Raw genomic sequence first — 26600 nt, 5'->3', positions numbered from 1 at the left:
CTAAATAAAAACTAAGTCATAATGACTGAAACTATGATATACTAAATATACTGACAAAGTCATCAACAAATAAAAACTAGACTAAAATGTTAGGGAGGGCCTAGTGGAGAAGAGATCATTTTATGTTTGGTTGCGCTCGGGTGTTGCACTCTGAAAATAGCAGATCTACAAGCTTGTAGATTGGCTATTTTCAGCATGTAACCAAGAGTAAAATCTTCCTTTATGACCACCAAAATGCATCTATAGACTAAATTCTTATGGTATTTAATCGACTAAAACTACTGTAGACTAACCTTTCAGGTGACTAAATGAAAATGTATTCAAAAGACTATGACTAAAACGTAATCACAATTTGCTGTCAAAAACACCACTGCATGCCGCACATTCTGCCACAGAACACAATTAAAGCTAATAATAACAGCATGTTGCGCCGTACATTCACTAGATTGTGAAATGACGCACAAGCCCGTGTTCCTGTGAGCACAGCAAAAAAAACACAAATGCAATATTCGTGACTAAGTGGAATTCCAGTCAACAAGTCGTGTCTCCGTTGCGTACTTAATACCACACACAGAGCAATAACACGTGTCACGATTTATGACCAAATTTATCCGTGGCATTATTCACGATAATTACAATCAAATGCGTGTACGCCACAACATGTGCACATGCCCCCCCCCACACACCCACCCTGGAGGATTTGACGTAATTGAGTCGTTATGTCAGCACTCAGCGTTGGGGACAATGCCTCCGTACTCTGTGTCCAAAACCATATGCTGCATTTACGCTGCATTTATTTGCTGCTTTTATCCAAAGCGCTTTACATAGATTGTGCATTAAAGATGGAGTGCCACAATTTTTGTATTTTTCCAGTTTTTCATGCGTCTATGAGGTGACAGTACTTCATTAGACACCCTGGAGTCATTTGTATGTGCAATGGTGTATTAACTTTGTATTTTGGGTTTCTTCCTGGAGGCTGAACCCTTGACAGTCAAACGGGCCAATGAATTAACAGTAATATAGTGACACCACTCAGCCCCTCCCCTAATCCCTCCCCCTTTATCATACAACTACAGCTGTGGGTGCGGCTTCAGTCACCGCAAACCAGGCATACTTAATGAACTGGTGGGCGTGTCCACATAAAAGCATGATTTTAACAAATACTGTACACTTTTTGGAAAAAGTTCTTCCTCCTTATATTATAATAATACCTGATGGTCATGTTTTAGGGTGGAAAAGAATCGTGGCACTCCATCTTTATCCATATACATTCACCCATTCACACACACACACACACACACACACATGGTGGAGGAAACCATGCAAGGCACCAAACTGCACATTGGGAGGAGTTCAGGGTCTTGCCCAAGGACACTTCGACATGTAACCAGGAGTAGCCGGGATTCGAACCGCTGACCCATGGATCATTGGACGACCTGCTCTACCTCGAGCCACAGTCGCCCCAACCTCACGTTCCCATCCGGCAACGTTACCAGCCACTCTACCCCCAATCCACTGCCGCCCCCCTAAGTATGTCAACAAATGATGTGACCATTCGGCGAAAATAGCCAATCTACAAGTTCATCCTGAATCTCCCAGTAACATTTCCACAATAAAAATGTGCTTGTGTTCTGATGTGGTCATGTGACATGTCGCAACTCAACGGGTTGCGACCTGCTACATCATCACCTTACTTAGCACAGACTTCCATTACAGCCTAACCCTCAGCCAGAGGCTCACCTGAGATTTTTTTCCTGACAAATCTGGACATGCTGACTTGTGGATCAGTCACCCCCCCCCCCCCCCCCCCGCCCCCCCGTCCCAACCTCCCCGTCCCGTCCCAACCTCCCCGTCCCGTCCCGTTGCTGGAATTGAATTGGAATTGTCTGGCGTAGCCAGATGATCGGATATCTCCTGCTGCCTACTGATATGTCTGTCGGGGGAAATCTAAATTCATTGAATGGTTCAACTAAACATATACTACACCCACTGCTTTGAAAAGCAACCCTCATACCAACCCAAAACTAAAGTACTTTTTTTATTATATCCAAATTGCATCTACTCAGTTTATTCATATAATTTATACGAGATGACACCATAATGGTGGAGATCAGTGGACAAAGTACTCATCCCTAGTACTTGCGTCAAAGTATATATACCGGTACTAAAATGAGTCAACTACCAGTGAAAGTTTTTCAGTCATATTTGTGCTTGAGTTAAAGTACTGGTGTACTAGCCAAAGGGCTAGGACACTTTCGTAAATGTTTGTAGTCATAACGTACTTTCCTAGAAAAGAGTACTATATTTGTCTTTGAAATGTACAGTAGTATCAAAAAATATATATTTCATTGAGACACTTCAGCTCAGGATTATGGATTTACCATTTATTGCAATGTTATTGCTTATCCTGTGATATTACAGATGACCTACAGGTATGTCCAACATACACAATCTGAGATCACAAACCCCCAGAGCAGAGCACAAGATAAAGACATTACATGAACAACTTCAATTGTATGCCATATACCACATACAGTAGATACACATCACATAAATCACGAACAATCCATAAATAACCTTATGATCACATAATCACTCATTACAGAACTGACAGGGGTATAGGCAATCTTAGGCACGGGTGCCAACATTGGCACAGGGGAGGGTGATGACTGGCACACATGTGAGGTTTTTGAGTGGTGCAACCACTCCTTTAGACAGCTGTGTGTCCCTGGGTCCCTGGCTGTGTCCCTGGGTCTCTGCCCCTGGCTGTGTCCCTGGGTCTCTGTCTCTGGCTGTGTCCCTGGGTCCCTGGCTGTGTCCCTGGGTCTCTGCCTCTGGCTGTGTCCCTGGGTCTCTGCCTCTGGCTGTGTCCCTGGGTCTCTGCCCCTGGCTGTGCCCCTGGGTCCCTGGCTGTGTCCCTGGGTCTCTGCCCCTGGCTGTGTCCCTGGGTCTCTGGCTGTGTCCCTGGGTCTCTGCCCCTGGCTGTGTCCCTGGGTCTCTGGCTGTGTCCCTGGGTCTCTGCCCCTGGCTGTGCCCCTGGGTCCCTGGCTGTGTCCCTGGGTCTCTGCTCCTGGCTGTGCCCCTGCGTCTCTGGCTGTGTCCCTGGGTCTCTGCCCCTGGCTGTGCCCCTGGGTCTCTGGCTGTGTCCCTGGGTCTCTGCCCCTGGCTGTGTCCCTGGGTCCCTGGCTGTGTCCCTGGGTCTCTGCCTCTGGCTGTGTCCCTGGGTCTCTGCTCCTGGCTGTGCCCCTGGGTCCCTGGCTGTGTCCCTGGGTCTCTGCTCCTGGCTGTGTCCCTGAGTCCGTCCGAGCACGGAAATAGCATGTTTTCACCACCAAGTGTCACTGTTGTGCAGCCTAACACACCACCAACGCGCCTACATGTGCCATGTTACCATTAACGTGCGTTCAGGTAAACAGTTAAAGCTGTTGTTATGCAAAGTAGTGGGTACTTGACACGGTGTGAAAATAGGGGTGTGCCCACCGCCAGTAAACCTAGACTAGGTACTTGGTGCACGTCTTGGAAAGTCTGGTGAGTGGTGACCGAGGTGGTTAGGTGCGTCTTCTCTTGAATCTAGGGGGACGCGTTCTAGAGTGCATAGGCGTGCACCGTTCCATTCCGTACCTGCACGAGCAAATTCTTTGGTACCACGGCGTGGTACTGTGTTCTATGGCCATGACACCACTGGTGACACCAGTGGTGTAAAGTAACTAAAGTGCATTTACTCAAGTACTGTATTTAGGTATACTTTAAAGGTATTTGTACTTTACTACAGTATTTCCAATTTTCTGAACTTTTACTTCTACTCCACTACATCTCAGAGGCAAATATTGTACTTTTACTACACTAAATCATACTAGTTGTAGTTTTGAATTCATATTACAAAACATACATATGTGCCATTCCAACTCTTCACGCTTTCCTGATCTTTTCCTGGAGGTTTTCTGAAAATGCATATCTTCCCTGCAGGTTTTATTCACTGATTATCCTCGTTAATTCTACTGCTTTGATTCAGGGAATCTGAATAGAATTAACAACTTGGCAAATGCCCCATCCCCCTTTCGATAGGACTGAGAGATAGGTGGGTTATTGAGTCTAATGATTCAGATTCAGATACCTTTATTTGCCATTGTGGGAGGGAAACCAGAGTCATTTAGCAGCCTGGCGGCTGAGGGGAAAAAGCTCAGTCTGTGGCGGGCTTTTGAAGCCTTCGGCAGCCGCAACCTTCTCCCAGAGGGGAGCAGGCAGGGTGAGGAGGCCGTGGCCAGGGTGGGAGGGGTCGGCCATGATCTTCCTCGCTCTCCTCAGTGCCCTGGAGTCGTGCAGCGACTTGAGGGAGGGCAGAGGACGGCCAATCACCCTCTCCGCAGAGCGTATCACCAGCTGCAGCTGCAGCGGGGAACCAGCTGATGATGGAATGTGTGAGGATGGACTCAATGATGGCTGTGTAAAACTGAGCCATCATGGTCCTTGATAGTCTGAACTTCCTCAGCTGCCTGAGGAAGTACAGCCTCTTCTGGGTCTTCTTCAGGAGGGCCATGATGTTAAGTTCCCACTTCAGGTCCCGAGAGAGGATCATGCCCAGGAACCGACATGACTCTACTGGGGTCACCTGGGTGCCTCCCAGCATGATGGGAGGGGGCGGGGCTGTGTTCCTCCTGAAGTCCACCACCATCTCCACTGTCTTCAGAGCATTAAGCTCTAAATTGTTGTTGCTGCATCAACTCTGCAGCCGCTCGATCTCCCTCCTGCAGGCCGACTCATCCCCCTTGGAGATGAGGCCCACCAGGGTGGTGTCATCTCCAAACTTCAGGAGCTTGACTGATGGGTGGAGGGAAACACAGCTGTTGGTGTACAGGGAGAACAGGAGTGGGGACAGGACACAGCCCTGCGGGGAACCGGTACTGGTGGACCTAGAGCTGGAAATGCTCTTCCCCAGCTTCACCCGCTGAGACCTGTTGATGAGGAAGTCCGTAATCCACCTGCGAGTGTAGTCCGGCCCTTGCAGCAGGGACAGCTGGTGCTCCAGGATGGATGGGAGGATGGTGTTAAAGGCCGAGCTGAAGTCCACAAACAGGATCCTGGCGTAGTTGCCTGCAGTGTCCAGATGTTCCAGCGTGTAGTGCAGAGCCATGTTCACGGCATCCTCCGTGGATCTGTTGGCTCTGTACGCGAACTGCAGTGGGTTCAGCACAGGATCTGTAATGTTCTTCAGGCGCTCCAGGACCTTCATGACCACAGAGATCAGGGCGACGGGTCTGTAGGCATTAAGGCCCGCAACCTTGGCCTTCTTGGGGACGGGGATGATGGTCGAGGCCTTGAAGCACGCTGGGACATGACACAGCTCCAGCGAGGTGTTAAAGATGTTGGTGAACACCGGGGCGAGCTAGTCAGCGCAGTGCTTCAGGACGGAGGGGAGGCAGAATCCGGGCCGGCCGCCTTAAGGGGATTCTGGCTCCTCAGCAGCAGTTTCACCTCTCTCTCCATGACAGAGAGAGGGGAAAGCTCGTTCGCAAGGGGGTGGTTGTCAGTTGCCTGTGGGGAGTCGGGACTTCGGCTTGTAGTTGGTGATGGTCTTGAGGCCTTTCCAGACGGAGGAGGAATTCCCCTCAGAGAGCTGCTGCCGCAGTTTCTCTGAGAAGCGATGTTTCGCCTCCTTCACAACTTTGGCCACTTAGAGCCACGTCTCCGCTGTGCCTGGCCACCTCCTTCTCCGACCTTAGCCTCCTGAGTTGGGCTGAGAACCAGGGCTTGTCTTTGTTATATCCTGATATATATAACATATTTCTTGGACAATCAAAATATGTTGGAAATAGTAAAGTTGGGTGTGGTGTTAATAATTAAACGTAACATTGATATGGCAGTAATGGCACACTGACTATCAAGAAAAAAATAATTTTACTACACTACAATTATTTTAAAACATACTAGTTTTGAATTCATATTACAATACGTATGTGCCATTCCAACTCTTCACGCTTTCCTGATCTTTTCCTGGAGGTTTTCTGAAAATGCATATCTTCCCTGCAGGTTTTATTCACTGATTAGACTCGTTAATTCTACTGCTTTGATTCAGGGAATCTGAATAGAATTAACATATAACACCTTGGCAAATGTCTCACCCCCCCTTTCTCACTGACAATGTTCTTGTAGATCTGCTGTTTTCACAATATTTTTGAAAACTTGAAATGAGACATTATGCACAAAAGTAGTTTCCACTTTAGGTACTTTAAGTAGGCCTACATTTTGATAGCAATACTTTTGTAGGATTTTGAATTCCGGGCTTTTACTTGTTACAGAGCATTTCTACAATGCAGTATTGATAGTTTTACTGAAGTAAAAAACATGAATACCTTTATCCACCACTGCCACTTAGAAGTAGAACATGAGAGTGAGTCATGGCGATGGCCATGGCGACGATATTATTTTTTTAAATTTTATTTAACCTTTATTTTACCAGTAAAAACACATTGAGACTGCGTCTCTTTTACAAGTGGGAACTGGCCAAGAGGCAGAAATAAAATTACACTTCAATACTACATCGTCAATGTTACATAATGTTACACTTACATAGATATAAGCGATGACGAGGCTGCCTCTCTCTCTCTCTCTCTCTCTCTCTCTCTCTCTCTCTCTCTCTCTCTCTCTCTCTCTCTCTCTCTCTCTCTCTCTCTCTCTCTCTCTCTCTCTCTCTCTCTCTCTCTCTCTCTCTCTCTCTCTCTCTCTCTCTCTCTCCATAATAAAGGGTGTAATTATACAGCCTTTGTCCGGGTGGTGCATGACGCATATATACACCATTTCTGGCTGTGTCGTCGTGACAGACGAGAGATCGGGTGGACAGAAGGCGCTATAGCGCGGGGCGGCTGTCTCCGGGGTTAGGGTGTTTTGTTTGGCGGAGCTCTGGGGCTGTAATGAAACAGGTGGAGGAGGCATTAGTCGAGAGGTGTGGAGCCGTAATCTGGGAGTCTGTCGGCTTAATTACCAGCGCACCTTGTCACGATGAGCGAGGCGAGCGTGTGAGTGGATTCATGCACGTGTACACACACACACACACACACACACACAAACTGACACATGCACAGCGTTGATATTCCTGTAATTGCTAGGACAACAATAATTATAAGACGGAAATTTTTAGAAATGCCATTTTTCACATTTTCTTTTGCCCATTTGTCACCCTAACCCTAATAAAAAAGCCTGACTAAAGCCTGAGTCATACTTAGTTCTGTGTGGGTGTCGAGCACCAGAAAGCTCTATATACTGTAACCTCACAGTGTGTCACTCTGTTTGTAGTTCCACGATGCCAGACAGTTGCTTCTCGCAATTTCCAAATGCTTCCATCATACAGTCTGGAGCAACGGAAGTTCTATCATGATTCATGAGTCAAATATAATGCAGAAGTGGAGCCTCCTCTCCACTTCCGTTTCATCTCTACAGTTGCGCAAATGTATCCTAATATAATTAAAAACCATCTATATAGCTTGCTGCTTAGCAGAAATGGAAATGGAAAAAAAAGAAGCTCTAAAGATATTTTAAAATATATTTTTGTGAACGGAAATGGCAGCTTCCTTAATCGGATTTCGAGAGGTGTAGTTCCAGACTCTATATAGCATTTGGAGATTGTGGAATAGTTGTCTAGGGCTACGCGAGACTATGTTTGTGGCGTGTAACGAAGTCGTACGTTTTATACATCCCTACCCTTAAACTGACTGTAACCTCTAAAAATACCTTTTGGCCGAATATCGGAGCGAATTTCGGAGAACGGGAAAAAATACATAATTGATCGCGTGATCGCTTTATGTCAATCACGTTTGAACACTGCCGCCGAATATTGTCTGTAATCGCAGCTGTGGAATCTAGTGGGGTGTTGGTGACAGCTAGTGATAGCCTACTTTCGGATCCGGAAATTGTCCTCCTCACAATATTTATTTCTCAAATTCAACTATGTTTGCGGGGCCTCGCAAGTATAGTAAAGCCACACACACGCACGCACGCACGCGCACACGCACACGCACACACACACACACACACACACACACAAAGAGAGGAGGGCATAAAAGGGGGGAGAGACAGAGAGAGAGAGAGAGAGAGGGGGGGGGGGTTGAAACAAGCAGGGCAGGGATGTAATCAGCAGCCCGGTCCCAATCATGTCCCTGCTCTCATCCCATCCACTCCCTGCCACGCATTTGGACGTATTAGAGTTGCCTAAATTATTTCACAAGCATCCCGGCCTTCTGTGCCAGGCAAAGAAGAATGCAAGGGAGTGATGTACACGCCACTGATTAGACCTAATTATGAATCCTGATTAAGGCTTTTAATTAGCCGTGCCGGCACTCCAGTTGGAGAGGTCTGTGTGGAGATGGAAAGACAGGGGGGTGGGGGGGAGGGGGAGAGAGAGAGAGAGAGAGAGAGAGAGAGAGAGAGAGAGAGAGGACGCACAGGGAGATCATTAAAGAGACAACAGACTGGAGAGGGAGAGTGTACTGTACTCGATACTGCATTAATGAAATACTCTGTTACAAGTGCAAGAATTCAATATGTACTTGAGTAAAAAATACCAAAGTGTTGGCATCAAAATGTGCTTCAAGTATCAAAAGTACTCATTGTGCAGAATGTCTCATTGAAAGTTTTCAAATGTATAAACATTATGTAGATCGGCTATTTTTCAAATGTATATGACACACACACACACACACACACACACACACACACGCGCACCACGCACACGCACACGCACACACAGTTTGTGAGAATGCGTTAATGCGCGGGGAGCATAACAGCCTCGTTTGCATAGCCATTGCACAGTGCATTTTAATTTCCTGGCCTTCCAGCAGTTATGTTGGGGGCGGTGCATGGTTGGGCGCGGCGGTGGTGGTTCAACACTCTGAGATTGTGCGCATTCTATCTCCAGCCCAAACCACGGCATGACGCGCTTCTTGTGAGGTCAGACCCCAAGTCGGAAATTGCAGACAATCTATCCATCGAAGTGGCTATTAATCACATATATATATATCAGAATCGCAATTCAGCCCCGCGACCCGACCTGACCTCGCGGCACATTCATTTGGCTCCGTGAAATGTCAAGCCGCGGCACGCTGGCGAGCGCATGCATGCAGGGAGGTATTTGTGGATGCTCACTCCCCCCCACTCCCCCGCACCCCCCCGGTTAGCAGATGTGTGGCTGTCACCCCCGCAAGAAGAACGGCAGACATGATTTAAGTTATATTTGCCACGGCGTTGGTGCAAAAGAAAAAATCCCTCTGATCTCGCTGAAAGAGGGCCCCCTGCTCACTCTGCGCCGCGATAGATCCCCCCCCACCAAAAGATAAGCGTTCGCCTGTTAAGTCTCTTCCGCCCTCGCCTCGCGTTCCCCGTTGTCTCCCTCTCGTTCTGCTACCCATCTGGCATGCCTTCTCCATGTCATCCCCACTTTCCTAATTTCGTGTTCTCTCAGCCTGTAGCGAGATTTACACTTCGTCGTACGCCGCAATAATAGCCGATCTCGAAGCTCACAACGCGGCACGGATGCGATGCGTCGTTAGCTTGTCAATCCGCAATTTTTTGGCCTGCGCGCTTCCGTCATGCGATGAAGTATAAATTAGTCATTTCTCTCTACCTACCCTGTTTTTCTCTGTACTGTAATTTGGCACAGGCCGCCTCCTCTCTCCTCTCTCTCTCCCTTCACATCTCTCGCTCTCACCTCAATTTTCGGCTGCTGCATAATTAATTAGCAGCCCTGTTCACTATCAACGCAATTACTCCCGTGAAGAGAGCGAGAGGGGGGGAGTGGAGATCGAGTGAACACGGCCAAAACAGAGATGCCGTGCAGAAAAACATGGAATAGAAGAGAAATAAGACTCAGAATAAAGAATGACTTTAGAGGTACAGTGTCAACCCGGGGGTAAAGAATCTAAGTAAAGAGGTTTTTTTAAGTAAAGGGGGAAATGCAAAACTCCCGTTTGGAAGTCAGCGGGGATCTGAGGAAAAATAGATTTTTTTGGTGCAACATAGAGTTTTGGGCCTCCTGAGCCACATGGAAAATGGATGGGCTCTGTTTTCAGCCATGGAGCATCCACTGCAGGTCTATGGGATGACTGGGGGTATGAACGCTATAAGTTGACTAGTGCATGTCTACCATGTCTGACCATATGAGACATGGTAGTCATAATGAAACTGTGTCCTTACCATTTTACTGAAGCCCTTTACAGTATGTGATAAGGCGGATCAGTTTAGTGCTTGTGGGGGACTTTGGTCATATTAGAAAAAAAGGGCCCTTGGCGGAGCTGGAACAATTACTGGCTCTGGGTTGCAGCGCTGCTGCAACATGGAAGCCAGCCTGTAAGGAATCATTGGGGATAGAATTAAGCATTTGTCTGTCCACACGTTGTTAGCCAGACAAGACATCGTAGCATGAGAGTTGGATTGTGGGAGTCCGGCATATCCTAGCGGAGGAACGCCAAGAAGGGGGGGAGCGCAGCGTCGCATATGGAGACACTTCACCACCCGAGAAAAGAACATCCTCCAGAGTCTGCTGGCAGACGTCGCGTCGACAGATGGACTTCAGTCCTCTCGGCTTGTAACTCCTTTGTCGCCGACGTGCTTACAGTATAACTTACTAAATGTATCTGTTGTGAGGCGATGCTTGCTTGTGTCTTCGTGTGCAGTACATGTTGTTGTTGTAGGTTACAGCAAACACTGCGTATGTACGACTACACGGCCCCTTTTGTCCAATATACCGTCAACTCAATTTGAATAATGTGTCATCCTTACATCGAAAATAAACATGTCGTTAATGCATGCGTGACGAAAAAGAGAGAGAAAGACACAGAGATACAGAGAGACTGACAATAAAGAGAGAGAGAGAGAGAGAGAGAGAGAGAGAGAGAGAGAGAGAGAGAGAGAGAGATGTACAGAGCTCATCTCCAGTCTATTCAAGCTCATTTGATTGCAATTTCCATGGCTGTGGTCTATTATTGAAATAACAATTCCATGAGCATTAATGACAGAGGCACACAAAGGAGCAGCCAGTAGAAAGGAAAATAATTTAAAAAAGCATGCACGCACACACACCCCCACCATGCACGCACGCACGCACGCACGCATGCGTATATAAACAACGCCAGGCAACCTGGAAGGTATTACTAATTACAGGCAAATGTGTTTGTGGATTTATTCATTTTATTCCTTTCTATTTTTTTCTTCCCAGCATTTTATCATCTGGGTGTGTGATTTGCATTGAAATGTCTCTGTCGTGTTAATTGTTTACTCTGGGCTAATTAAAGCCTTCCTTCCCACCATTAACAATGATCAGCGTTCGCTCGCTGACTCCTAACAGAGCTCATAGCGACGGGGCTGGGCTGGGAGCTGATAGAGAAGCTCCTAACAGAGCTCATAGCGACGGGGCTGGGCTGGGCTGGGAGCTGATAGAGAAGCTCCTAACAGAGCTCATAGCGACGGGGCTGGGCTGGGCTGGGCTGGGAGCTGATAGACATGGTATAAGAGCATCATTCTATGAAAAAGGAAGGCAGTCCGCACACCGTTCTAAAGCTCCCAACCTGGGAGTTTCAGAACGGTGTGCCTTCCTTTTTCATTGTACGTGTTTTTTGTTCAGCACCTGTGGAATTGTTTTCAGATGGCCGTGGCGTGCTTCCCTTTGGACTCTACCTAGCATCATCCCACACACTTCCCTTTGGACTCTACCTAGCATCATTCCACACACTTCCCTTTGGACTCTACCTAGCATCATTCCACACACTGACCGCAGAGCAGTTCCTACATTTGAGAGGACCTGTGATGTCATGACATACTTTTTATTTGTATTTTTTCTATTTATTTGGTCATTAAGGTCCACAGAATGAGAGGTCTGCTCTTCCGGAAATACCGCGAAAAAAATGTTTTTTTGTATACCACACCATAGACAACTGTGGACCTTAATGACCAAATGAAATGACAGTTACTGTGTGGGGGTCCCCGGGGAGTCCCCAGGGGGGTCCCCGGAACATCCAGACCCCCAGGAACGCGCCCATGGGGCCGGGCCAGTTCCGGCAAGCCGCCCGCGTCCGAAACGGTTGAGAAATGACAGAGTTACCGTGTGGGAGTCACTCTACTGTACCCTGTACTGTCACTGTACTGGCACAACCGAAATCATCAAATATACAGTTAATTATACAGTTTGTGTGTGTGTTAGGTTGCGCACAGCTGGTGAAAAACAACCATGCTGTTTTCGTGCTCAGACCCACCCAGCCACCCAGCCACCCACACACATAGCACTCAAAAACACAAATAAAAAGTGTCATGACATCACAGGTTAATCCTTAACCGTTGAGCTGTTGGTGTCTTTGGTGTAGAACGTGTTGTGACGCATTGTGAGCTTGACCTGATTGTTTAGAATAGATCTGCTATTTCTGGCGAACGTTTCCCCAGGATATACTGTTGGGTTCATAAGCGCTATACATACAAGCTCGCAGCACGTCACATCAGGACGTGTCATGAGCTTGGCTATCTTCACAAGACAGTGTTCGAGATTCTTGCAAATTTTTTAAATGCATTTTTGGGGGAAAAAACTATTCAATTATTTGCCGACAACAGGGATGCCATGTTGACAGTGGTTAATATTGACTTGAAGGACTGGAATCTGTCTCTACCGGAAATTCCGGAATCTAACTAATTTCATTCACATCTGTACATCTTTAAATGTTCTTTATATGTCTTTAAATGTTCTGATAAATTAAAAATGGAGGACCCTGATTTTGTATTGACCAGTGTACTTTCATTGAACTGCACCCATTCTACAAACTGTGAATACATTTTTCAATCAATCAATCAAAATTGTTATGTGAGGACTAGGATCTTAGAAATAAATGTTTAGACTCACTTACTGGAGTGAGCATAGCACGTTTCCATTCAAAGCAGCTGCGAGCCCCGGTGTCACGGAACAGGAAGCAATCAGTCCACGGGGGGCCAGCTGGCGTCATGCATTTATTCTCCTGTATGAAGACGTCTTGGTTCTGTGCTTAGTGTGCTATCCATAACAAGCAGGTCTCCCAGAGGAAAGTACGTGAAGTCTGTGAATATATGGAAGAATTCAAGGATGTGGTTACTACGGTCTTGCAGAAACGTCTTTGTCAATATTAACACCCTACTTCATCACACTACAGCGTCACACAAAAGCCTCGAAAGTATAGCAGATCTACAAGCACGAAGCGCAGCGCTAAGCAATGCGTTTTCCCCCCACAAATATAGTCGAATTTGAGAAATAGTAGCCAGGGCAGCATTCCTTTTCGGGTTTTTGATCCGGTCGGGAGCGGATGATATCGTTACGTCATGTTGTAGTATTGTTTTGTAGTCATAAGGCAGGAAGAATCATCCGGAACTTCCTTGTCCTCAAACCGGAAGAATAACAATAAAAGCTCTCGTAGCCTGCAGCTTTTATTGAGAAAAATCGGTTTGAGGGAAAAGGAAAGCCTGGTGACGCGAGGTTAGAGAAATCATTCCGAGGACAATTTTCCATTATTATTTTATGGTTACAGAAGATTTGGAGAATTTGGTTTAGGGATTGAAGTTATGCCTGCCTTATACTCTAGAAGAGTCTAGATAGATAATAGATCAGCTATTTCCGGAGAAGACGGCAAATAATTAATTCATAAAATCAGTGTCCTAAAATGCTGATGTCCTCACACGTATGACAACACAAAAGTGTGGGTGTGCACGTGTGCCACCGCGCTCATCACACTACGTTAGTGTGTCACACGACAGAGATGGCCTTTTTATGCGTTGCCCGCCGTGTCAGTCACCGTTAGCCGGCGTGGACGTGTCTGTTAGTGTGTGCGTCTCTTTCCATCACCGAGTGTCCATCCACATTAGCCGCGCCACGCCGAGGGTTAAGTGGCACGGCCAGCCGGAGGTGCACGGCCAGTCGCCAGTGCTTACATCTTCATTTGCGGCTGCCAGGCAGCTGTGTAGATTCTCTCCCAGCACGCAAAACCTCTCTCTCAGGTGTGTTTGCTAAGTGTGGAATGTGGAATAAATGGAGGGTGAAGAGACTTTGAGTGAGTGATGGATGGAGTGTGTGTGTGTGTGTGTGTGTGTGTGTGTGTGTGTGTGTGTGTGTGTGTGTGTGTGTGTGTGTGTGTGTGTAGATGGAAAAGTAGGCCTAGCCAAGTACATTTACTCAAGAAACTTACTTACCTTTAGGTACTTTACTTGAGTATATATGTCCATTTTCCATTTGACCTTATACTTCTACTCCATAGAGTAAGACAGAGTTACGACAACTCTGTTCACTTCATGGGGCCAGTCCAATGGCGGCTCTTCTACATAGACTTCTGTTGAATGGGGACAACAAATGGGGACAAGTCCTGGACCGTAAGTTGGCAGAAATGCATTGGAATCAGGAACAGCCCCGCTTTAATGATCTTAAATTCCTTTATTTTAGATTTCTTTTTTAGTAAAGTACAACAAACTTTAGTTGTTACTGTACAATACTTTTAAAACAGTTGGCATGTTGCACACATGCCTAAAATAGCTCTTAGTTGCGCTGCCCTCGTTGAAAACAATGTATTTCAAACTCCAGCTTGTCTGAGGGCAGCAGTGGTAAATGGTAAAAGTTAAATGGTGCATTTATATACCGCCTTTATCCAAGGCGCTTTACATAGATACATGCATTACATTCACACATTCACAAACGGATGGCAGGGGAAACCATGCAAGGCACCAACCTGCACATCAGGAGCAATCAGGGGTTCAGCGTCTTGCTCAAGGACACTTCGACGCTAACCTCGGGGACCGCAGGCGTTGACGAGACAGGCCTATCGGCATGGGAGTGGGAGTGAACCTTGTATTTCGCTAACCAATAACAGTGCAGAAAGGCGTCACTCCAAATTTGGTGACGTCAGTGTTCTCTGCTGTGTTCTGCTGGGAAGGGGGGAGGGGGGTGTTCAACACACCGTAGGGAACGGGTTCCCCCTCCCCCGGGCCCTGGTGCGTCTTCCCTGCATCCCATAGTCCACCATGGGCACCGTTGGAGGTGAGACAGTCGGATAACTACATCTCAAAGGCATTGCACTTATTTGAGTTGTTACTTAGTAATATATTATTACAAAACATACAGTATATTATTATTATCAAGCCCTATAATTTATTCCATATCTATTCTAAGCAATATCTAGAATTTTGACATTCCTCCACGGTGTGCGTGCGTCCAAGCGTAAGTGCGTGGTTACACGCATGCCTACGTGCGCGCGTGCGTGCGAGTGAGTGAATAGATGGAATGGTGGCTCTAGTATCTTGAATGTAAGTAGAGGAGCATAATCTCCATTGATGAGAGAGGAGAGATCACAGGTGAAGGCTGTTTGTTGCTGGCGAGATCAATAGACTTCAAGCTGCAGGTACGATTGGTTTCGTGGAAAACAATCTGGCGGCACAAATCACTTGGGAATTCTACTTACAGCTGGAGGCCTCTTCCCCCCGTCTTCTCCTCCCATTCTGGAAAACAGCAAAAAATAAAAACGATGGGAGCTCAACGCAGGAACTATTTTCACCCACTTCATTACACCTGGAGTGATGTGACATTGTAGTTGATTCCGATTCCGATTCTGTATCTCAAAAAAGTGCTGACTGGTCTACCACGGAATGAGTGCTGTAACTCTGAGAGTGTAAAAAAAGGGAGAGCCAGACCCCGGCGGGTTCCATTTGCACACTCTCAAGAGTTTTTATTTTTATTTGTTTTGTGGTAATTCCATCTCATCTCAGGCTTTTGTGAACACCCCGAACTGTTTTTAACACTCTTATCGCCCAGCGTCATTTGGAACCATTAATCAGTATGCCCAGTGATTTGCAGCTTCAGAGCCCATTTCAAGGTGACACAGACACCATCTTGGTTGTGCTATAAGTCTAGGATATCATAGCATGTAGCCAAAAGACCCCCGAGAGGTGATTATAAACGCGACAAGCGACGGGACCGCGATGGGCAGTCAAAAAACACAATATTTAGTTAAAATTGGAATAATTGATTTAGATTAAGAGTTATTCACGTTTTAAGATTTTTAATCCCATCCATTAAAATGGAGCAGGACCACTTTGGATGACGGACTTGCCGGAAATGACATCAAATGTTGCCCATTAGACGCTCCTATAGCCTGTAGACTTCTTTTGATTAATGTCCGTCTATTGGGACGGGCGTAATTATTTAAAACGACGGAGACCTCTGTCTGGGGCGATAAGAGTGTTAACATGGAGTTTGGAGGGGGGGGGGGGGGGGGCATGTCTGATAAAATTAATATCAAATATATAAATACTGAATCAAGTAACTGCCCGGGGGTGTTCACAAAAGCCTGAGTAGACGATAAAATGACCCAACATTTCTTTGAAACTGAAATATCCCTTGGATTGGAGTGCCGTGATTTTTTTCCACCCTAAAACATGATCATCAGGTATTATTATTATATAAGGAGGAAGAATCTTTTCTAAATAGTGTGCAGTATTTGTTAAAATATTGTTCTTATGTGGACACGCCCACCAGTTCATTAAGTATGCGTGGTTTGCCTAGTGGGTGATGTATCCACCTGAACTGAAGCCGCACCCACAGGCCACAGCTGTGGTTGGATGATAAAGGGGGAGGGGTTATAGGAGGGGGTGATATTGTGATGTCACGATTTCACTGTTTATTTCATTGGTACGTTTGACTGTCAAGGTTTCAGCCTCCAGGAAGAAACCCTAAATACAAAGGGAAGACATCATTGCACATAACAACTACACCAAGAGGTCTAATGAAGTACTGTCACCTCATAAACACATGAAAAACTGGAACAAATACAAAAGTCACGGCACTCCATCTTTAAAGAATCACTGAGGGTTTTACGGTGTATAGATTGGGTTTCCAACTTCCATGCATAATGACCTATGAAATGGTATGAAATGTCTGTGGGCTTTTTTAAATCTTTTTTTGGGGGAACAAAATAATAAATGTCACACATGTCTGATAAAATGAATATCAAATATCTAAATACTGAATCAAGTAACTGCCCGGGGGTGTTCACAAAAGCCTGAGTAGACGATAAAATGACCCAACATTTCTTTGAAACTGAAATATCCATTTAAAGACCCCTAAAAGATGATCATCAGGTATTATTATTATATAAGAAGGAAGAATCTTTTCTAAATAGTGTGCAGTATTTGTTAAAATAATGTTCTTATGTGGACACGCCCACCAGTTCATTAAGTATGCGTGGTTTGCCTAGTGGGTGATGTAGTGATCCACCTGATCTGAAGCCACACCCACAGGCCACAGCTGTGGTTGGATGATAAAGGGGGAGGGGTTATAGGAGGGGGTGATATTGTGATGTCACGATTTCACTGTTTATTTCATTGGTACGTTTGACTGTCAAGGTTTCAGCCTCCAGGAAGAAACCCTAAATACAAAGGGAAGACATCATTGCACATAACAACTACACCACGAGGTCTAATGAAGTCACAGCACTCCATCTTTAAAGAATCACTGAGGGTTTTACAGTGTATATTGGGTTTCCAACTTCCAGGCATAATGACCTATGAAATGGTATGAAATGTCTGTGGGCTTTTGACCCTTTTCATATCAAGGTCCATTATTTATTCGCCATTTGAGCCACGGACCATCATTTGATGAGATTTGGCCTATCAGACCCAAAACGTACAATATTTTGTTGTCGGATAAGATTTTGTCCACAATTCCTTGCTGTATTGATGTGTTGCAGCATAAAATGAAACCAAAGTTTCATTTTACCAAAGTTTCATTTTACACTCTCAAGAGTTAAAGATCTATAGTCTAAGGGTCCATTCGGTTACCAACTCGCCATCATTTAGCTGAGGACCACCTGGAACCTCCTCGAGGTCCCCCGGACCACTGGTTGAGGACCACTGGCCTAATGCAGATCAAATTGGGGGTCTTCGAAATGAAAAGTCACTGATATAATATAGGCAGTTTGCAGAATAGATCCCACTCGAGCTGGAGACTCTTCATTTTGTCCTGGGAGCACGTGGCCTTTTTAGTGATAATGTAACCTTCACGGTGTGAGAGGTGAGGCTCTGCAGTCATTTTAAACACTTCACAACACGGCCCCGGGGGTCTCATTTGGCTAAGGCCAAAGACTCACACTCCAAATATGACCTTTAAAAAACCCAATGTTTCTTTGTCTCTTCTTTTTTCCCCCCTGTATGCACATATTCGAGAGTTGCAAATGGAAAATGAGTCTTTTTTTAGGCTACTTGTATTGAATCTATTTTTTTCTCTCTCCTTGCTCTCTTTTCACTCTCTTCCTTTCTTCAATCTTTATTTATATTATTATTATTATTATTATTATTATCAATAATATTATTATTATTATCCTACTGTTGTTATTATCTATGCTGCTGCATTGTCTGAAGGAAGCCAAACCAAAATAAGTTTTACTCTTACAGTATGTACCTGTACACAAGATGTGACAATAAAGCACAACCTTGAACATCAAATTGTGAGCATTATACTGTATAGTTCCAAACATTGAATCCTCATAGCGGCCGTTGATCAACCGCAACGTGATTGCGGTTCGCGGCAAGATCAAAAAGGGGGCCACCACAGCGCTCTCTTTCAGCGGCCTGACTGCGCTGATTGTCGGCAATATCACAAAAGCTCAGGTGCCAAGAAGTGACTCCTATGCTTGACTGATCATTTCCAGGCGAACAAAGACTTATTGAAATCTATACGGCCTATGGTGGAACCGCTGATTGGCAGAGTTATTACCAAGCTCAGGTGCCGGGAGTTTTTGTGTGCTTAATGAATGGCTCCAAGCGGGTGTCACATGCCCGTCAGGGTACAATAGAGGCGGGTGACAGGGCTGGCCTGGCCCATCAGTCACCCTACTGAGAGGGTTAAAGGTGACACTGGCACCCCATCTGGCCCCACACTATACACTGATAGATAGGAGGGGGGAGGGGAGAGGGGTGACACGCTTACCCAGCGATTCCCAACCTGTGGGCCAGGGACCCCACTGGTGGGCTGCGAGGGTATTGCAAGTGGGCACCCAAATAATATGGCAAAACACTATTATGATTTTAATGATAATGTGACATGCACGTTATTTTTTTTCCATTGGACCACCTGACTGCCAAGGACGAGTTAAGACAAGTTTTTAGGTTTTTTAAATTAGATTGCGCTCTTCAGTCTTCACTACCGTATATGAATAGCAATCGTTTGCTAGGCGATCGATAAACAGGAAATTATTCGGAAGCGGAAAAAGTCTGCCTCCGTCCTGCACTTCAATGTATAAACTGACCTTTTAAAATCCATTAATCTTGGATTGTTTTCCCAGATTGCGTTATTTGATCAAAACAAGTTTTATTCACGAATCATAACTAAAGCGTCGCTGGTCGCGGTTTACTAAATGTATGTTTGGGGTGAATTATACAGCCACACAGCCAAGGGTTTAATTCAGGTTCATGGCCCGGGAATTATTTGCCTTCAAAATAACAGTATAAAACAGTGTCACTGGGGGATATTTTGGTTAAATATCCTTGGCTGTTAAAATATAGTTCAAATGGTTTTGTCGACCCAAAGTCGGAACACAATCGATCGATTAAACATGCTCTGAAAATGCACGTCTTGACAGATGAGTGGGCTGTGATTAGTGTTACAATTTACAATGTAGGCATTTAGCAGACGCTCTTAATCCAGAGCGATTCATAGTAAGCAAGAACAAGACAAGGTAATACATCAAATACATAGAAATAGTCATCAAGGATCATAAGCTAAGAACCCAACATCCGTCTAACAGTATAGAATATTTGTACAATGAAACTATAAATAAAGAAGAATGCTATCTCTACATAATACATTACTATTTTACATATTTTACTTTTAGCCTTTGCATGCGCCTGCAAGGTTGTCGAGGTTAGGGCAAGTGCTACGGCAAGTGCTATGGGCTGAGTCTGAAGAGGTGAGTATGGCGGAAGATTTGGAGTGAGTTTGCGGGCCTAATTGCAACGGGCATTGGAACCACTGTCTTACACTGATAGACACACACACACAAAATGCAGACGTACATTTGTAAGCAGCACCATGCGCACACACACTGACCCCCATGAGGGTTGGGGGGGTCAGGGGTGATCTGTCACAAAGATGACCCTCCATTGTGACAGATGGATGCGCGCACACGCACACACACACACAATAAATAAAGTTGTTAATTGGTTCAATATTTATAAAACCCACAGACAAATTACAAATTTTAATAGATTGTTATATGAAATGATAATCTAGAATAATAAAATGTTATTATAATAATAACATATATTTACAAAAACAACAACATAAAAGCGTTGACAGGTGGAGCTATGAGGTGTCATGTCCGCAGCAACGACATTCGCGCGCGCGCGCACGCACGCACGCACGCACGCGCACACACACACACACACACACACACACACACACACACACACACACACACACACACACACACACACACACACACACACACACACACACACACACACACACACACACACACACACACACACACACACACACACACACAGTGTCACGGTGTGGCTGACAGGGTGCTGACCTGGACGACCCCGGCTTCCACACGGGCCTGGCATATGGGGCCAGGGGACGCTGGGTGGGGAGGGGGAGCTGGGAGGGCACACAGGGAGACGCTGGGTGGGGAGGGGGAGCTGGGAGGGCACACAGGGAGACGCTGGGTGGGGAGGGGGAGCTGGGAGGGCACACAGGGAGACGCTGGGTGGGGAGGGGGAGCTGGGAGGGCACACAGGGAGACACTGGGTGGGGAGGGGGAGCTGGGAGGGCACACAGGGAGACGCTGGGTGGGGAGGGGGAGCTGGGAGGGCACACAGGGAGACGCTGGGTGGGGAGGGGGAGCTGGGAGGGCACACAGGGAGACGCTGGGTGGGGAGGGGGAGCTGGGAGGGCACACAGGGAGACAAAGACACTGGCCCTGACTGGCACTGCCGCCTGCATGCCTGCATGAGACCAGTGTTGATGTCTGATATTTTAGACCCATGTATTTTGGTTGGCCCACAATCATGATTTAAAAACTGCCTTCGATCAGCCAACTATAACTGCGTTGGCACCTTGCACGTTTTACACCAGAGCGTGCGTGTGTGACTGTGTGTGTGTGAGTCAAACGCACACACACGCGCCCGTGCGTGAGAGAGAAAGCGAGAGACAGAGAGAGCAGTAGTGACCTAACAACTGGAAGAGCTGCCGTTTTTAAAATGAGATTTTAATGTCATCGTGTCAATGTCGCCACACAAATAATACAAACAATGAAAAACAACACAACACAACATAAAATAATCAAATGAAATAGTGTGGTTTATTAAAGGACGTTTTTTGTTTCCTACAAAATCACGACCGTATGTCCACTATCAATGAGTCGGCTGGCGACCTGAAGTGCAGCGGCGGCCCAAGCTGAACGCGGAAGGTTGGATGCATATAGAGCATTGCATTGCAGTCGGGTAGAAACCTCCTATCTCAGAATTGTAGCTGTTTTGTTAAATTAATGCCCTACTTGATCACACCAGAGTAATATAGTAAGAGAGTGGTGACACTAGCGTTGACTGCCATTGTAACAATGGAATGCGGAAGTGCTCATTCTATCTCGATGGGATAGTTCCAGCCATAGGAGCAATGTTTGTAACTATAGCCCATAGGCACCCGCTTTGTGGCGAGATCAAAGCATGCCGCTACTCTCCTACTCTACACTCTGGTTCACACTACACCGTCACACAAAAGCATCAAAAGTAGCAGGTCAATCAATGCACAAGCTTAAACGCGCCACAAATCGACGAGTTCGTTCATTCATTGACAATGAATGTAGAATTTACGTCATATGTGTCTGAGCAAATCAACATGTTACGTCAAGATGTAAGATGACGTAAGAGTGCCCCTCACTTCACACCGGTGTGATTTTTAATTGAAATCCTGAAAAGTATACATTTTGGACATATGAGGTTTCGACCGACCCACAGACAGACTATCGCTTTCACTTTCAAAAATGTAAAATGTTGAAATAGGGAGAATAGGAGGAACCTTGGGCAGGGTTCCTGCAACAAAAAAATGATTGTTTATTCAGATGTCTAGCACAGATCATGCCAGTTCCATGTAAGCCATCATGTACGAGTCCACATGAAAAATAAACCATCCAATTTGTCTGATATGAAAATGTGATTATTTCTTTGGTATGTTTATTTAGCTGGTAGGGAGCAGGTGGAGGTGCTGGTTGGCATGGGTTGGCGTGGATGGCCATGGGCAAACACTGGGTGGGCATTGGTAAGCATGGCTGAGTAGGAATTGGCATGGTTTGGCCCAACTGCTACCACTTGGTATATTAATTAGAGTCCACTGTACAATATTTGATCCCCATCCGATGTACTTTAATCTAAAACGGTGCCAATTGCATAAACTGTAATCCTGGGCACTACTCTCCCTCTGCCCCAAACTGAGCTCATGTTTCCTTCACTGCATGAGTAGTGAGCAGGCCAATCATATGGATATGAAGAATCAACTGACTGCAAAAAAACTGTATCAAATATGACTAGAGACACCTCCCCGACAATATCGCCTTGACAGTTTGTACATTTTTGGACCACAATTCTTATATGAGACGATTTTAAGATGACCCCATGCTATTCTACATAGAGAAAAACCTCTGCGAACCCCTTGAAACCAGGGGATGAGCAAGTGACGTCAGGACTTCGACGCTCTATGGCAAATGATGTAAGTGGGTGCCACACTGGTCTATGGACTTTAAACAGAATCATTTTGTAGTCAATGGCCAGTCAATGGCAAATGAAAATCATCACGATAAAAGCCGCAAGTGTGATATTTTCTTATTGCTGCATTCCTTGGCCCCTGCAGTATCGCTGCTTGCAACCATATTATTTTACTGTTTCTGACCCGGGAATCATCTCCATATTATTTTGGATATGGTGACGTCATCACGATGACAGGACCAACTCAACTGGACAGTATAAACAGAAAGCACGGTCCTGGTAACCCATTGACATTATTGGTATTTGGGTATTGAGGCTTTTGAAACGCCGTTACCTGAAATCATCTCTGAATCGCGCGGACAAGACGATCACTGGTTAAATTATGATCGAGCACCCCCTAATGCTCGATCGATAATCGAACCCCCCCTTTACATTAGGCAGTGACCCAGAAACAGCTTAACAATGACAGTGTCAGTGTCCATGCAGTGGATCCTGAGGTTTGTAGTGGATGTTCTTTGTATCTTCATTGCGTTAATGCCGTCAATCATCCTCAACAACGCCCCCCTACCTTACGTAAGGGGATTCCACTGTGATGACATCAAACTCAAAAGCCCAAACAGGCCCACCACCATCACGGGTGATGCTTGGGTAGCCATCAACTTCCTCCCCGCCCTAATATTCGGAATAGGGGAGATATTCACCAACACGTACCATTTCAACCAGACATACTACAGGTTAGCAACCACGTACCTGTTTGGAGCCTTCACCAGCAATTCGATGACTCACCTGGCTAAGTTCTACATAGGCCATCTCCGTCCACACTTCCTTGCCGTGTGTGAATTGGACCAATGCAAGGGATGGATACAGGTTCCGTTGTGCAACGCGGAAGACTTACGTGATGTAACAAGTTCCAGGTTATCGTTTTACTCCTTTTTCTCCTCGCACGTCATGTACGCCATGGTCTTCACAGCCATTTATGTTAATACCCGTATGAAAGGCGGCGCCAGATGGACGCGTCTGGTCAGACCCGCCATCCAGACCAACCTGATAGCGATCGCCATGTTTGTTGGATACTCACGTGTGGCAGACAACAAGAACCACTTGAACGACGTGTTGCTTGGACTGCTGCAAGGAGCCGTACTGGCCTTTTCCATCGCCCACTACCTCTTCCCGGACGTCTTTAAGATGCCGGAAGACGCGGTGATGAGCGATGAAGAACTGGAACATGAACGCGCCTCGCAGGTTCCCTGACTTCGAGCAACTTAAAAAACCCTTTTGCAGTTTCATGAACATTTACAAAATGTCGTCGTCTCCGCCAGGCCGAGGGCATGGGGAGAGAGTATTATGTTTTGCACCCTGTCCGTCAGTCTGTGTGTCCGTCCATTCGTCTACAGCTAATCCCCGCCACAGTTGGCCCAGTTGATGCCAAAGTGTGCACACACACTCACTGCATGCCAACGACGAACCTCTGCCCCGACTTTTCCAGAACGGCCTGTTATGGCGCCACCATGAGGGAGATTTATGCAAAACATTTTTTTAAATATATTACTCGTACAGATTTTATCCATACATCACACAAATCGGTACACACTACTATCTCTTAGTCATGTGATCAACACACACCTATAACTGCACCGAATAGGTAAAAGATTATATATGCACACTCCCTAGAGGCCAAGGAAAAATGTCTGCACTGCATTTTTCAAATCTGCCTTTTAACTTATGTTAAAAACATTTTATCAAGACGGATCTGTCTGATATATTTTTTTTGAGGGGCGCTATTCACAGCTTTGTGTGTGTGTGTGTGCGCACCACGGAATGTGATGATAAGAGCGCCCCTCACTTCACATGGAAAATGGGGTCAAAAAACCTTTGACCCCACATGTCTCAATATTTGCCATTGACAATGAAAGGAGAAATTAGGTCAAATGTCCACCAAATGACGTAAATTTGTGGAAACAGGCAACAGGCATTCTGATTGGCCAGTATGAGATGATGCATGATGATGTACGATGATAAGAGCGCCCCTCGCTTCACACAGGTGTGATTTTTATATTCTATCGTGGTTGGCTAAGATTGAGATCTATAAAGTTTGCAGGTGTGGCCTGTTTTGAACAAAATGCCTCAAATCATGAAAATGGCGTCCAATTGCTGTGAAACTTTGCACGCACATTTCCACTTATACCATCACAGACTTCAGATGGAGAGCCAGATCTGCAGAGAGCTCCCATATGCCTCCCTCCTTCAGATGGAGAGATCTGCAGAGAGCTCCTATATGCCTCCCTCCTCCGGTGAGCTGAAGTCCCTTTATCCCCGTTTTGAGCATAACCCAGGGAGCCAGAACCTCCCACTGCCTGCACTACTTGTGGAGGCCAGCCATCTTGGAGGCTGACGTGCGCAGAGCCCCCTTCCCTCCAGGAAATACACGTTGTGTGGCTAAGGCTGAAAGCATCTTCAGGGCACGCTGGGTATAAGACCTATACGCTGAAGAGTGCATTTCTGGCAGAAGTATAGCGGGATTTTGGCGAAGTACCGCTCAAGGAAATGATGTTGACGCTTTACCAATCTGTTTAAATGGTAAATGGTGCATTTATATAGCGCCTTTATCCAAGGCGCTTTACATAGATTGTGCATTACATTCACCCATTCACACACACATTCATACACCGATGGCGGCGGAAACCATGGAAGGCACCAACCAGCACATCAGGAGCAATTTGGGGTTCAGTGTCTTGCTCAAGGACACTTCGACACTAACTCTGGGGGAGCCCGGGTTCGAACTGGCCACCTTGCGGTTACCGTCCAGCCACTCTACCCCCTGAGCCACCGCCGCCCCTGTTTACATTCTCCATGAGTGAAACAAGTGTTGTGATTCGTTGGAAAATATCGTATCTGGGGGTAATGCATCTGACGGATGTTCCGGCCTGACACTTACGGCTATGCACTCTCTGCCTTAGGTTGTGACCAGGCTTTTCTCTCTTCACAGATGAGTAAGGCTGGGACGAGGCTATCTTCAGGGACATTCACCACCCCAGCCATGCACAGCCTGTTCAATCCGCTGCCACGCCCACGTCCAGGCAAACCAGAGCATCAGGAGCAGTACCACCAGACTCTTGAACAGCTTTTACTTGTCATCAATTAGACTGCTGAACAAGAGCTAAGTCTGACACTGCACAGACTGAACCGATTTGTTTTAATAGGGACTCCTATTTATAGTTATACGCCTACATTCATTCATTCATTCATTATTTATTTATTTATTTAGCACCCACAATTGTATCATGCGGATTAGTCTATTATGCTCTTCTCTCTCTATCCTTTTAACTGCAATGACAAGCCTGCACAACCAAGTTTTTCCACCCACCTTATATGTGGTGCGACAACAAATATTCACTATACGTTGAGGAACAATTCATGCATCACAAACGTTGCTGCGACCTGGTTGAGAGAGGCCTGTGCTTCGAGGGGCACCGTTAATAGTTTCTTTTTAAGTGGCCAAGCCCAAAGTGAGGGCTCCTTATTGTATTTATATAGTTTCCTCTTCTGCTACATTTTGCAGTTCTGGCTTAACCGTGCAGTTGCTTTTTATGAAACAATCACAAGGTTGGGACAGACAGACAGACAGACAGACAGACAGACAGACAGAACTGTAAGTACCTTTTGATAGCAATACTTTTGTACTTTTACTCAAGCATATTTTGAATACAGGACTTTTACTTGTAACAGAGTATTTCTTTTACTTAAGTAAAGCCTGGGAATACTGCGGATGATCAACCCAGAAACATAAATACTTGTAACAGAGTATTTATTTTACTTAAGTAAAGCCTGGGAATACTGCGGATGATCAACCCAGAAACATA

At 45.9% G+C, this 26600-nt stretch overlaps 1 protein-coding gene across 1 annotated transcript; it reads left to right on the top strand.

Annotated features, from left to right (window-relative positions):
- Positions 1-23274: 23274 nt before the first annotated feature.
- LOC306913848 (phospholipid phosphatase 2-like) lies at positions 23275-23991 on the top strand (the record flags this gene model as incomplete). The annotated part of the gene is made up of 1 exon (XM_079490658.1): positions 23275-23991. One exon carries the CDS (start codon positions 23275-23277, stop codon positions 23989-23991), a length of 717 nt encoding a protein of 238 aa, XP_079346784.1.
- Between the last annotated feature and the right edge of the window lie 2609 nt (positions 23992-26600).

Source organism: Electrona antarctica (genome assembly GCF_951216825.1).
Source record: "Electrona antarctica genome assembly, chromosome: 21".
Classification (NCBI taxonomy): domain Eukaryota; kingdom Metazoa; phylum Chordata; class Actinopteri; order Myctophiformes; family Myctophidae; genus Electrona; species Electrona antarctica.
Note: the sequence above shows the minus strand (reverse complement) of the source record. Positions and strands in the feature narration are given on the sequence as shown.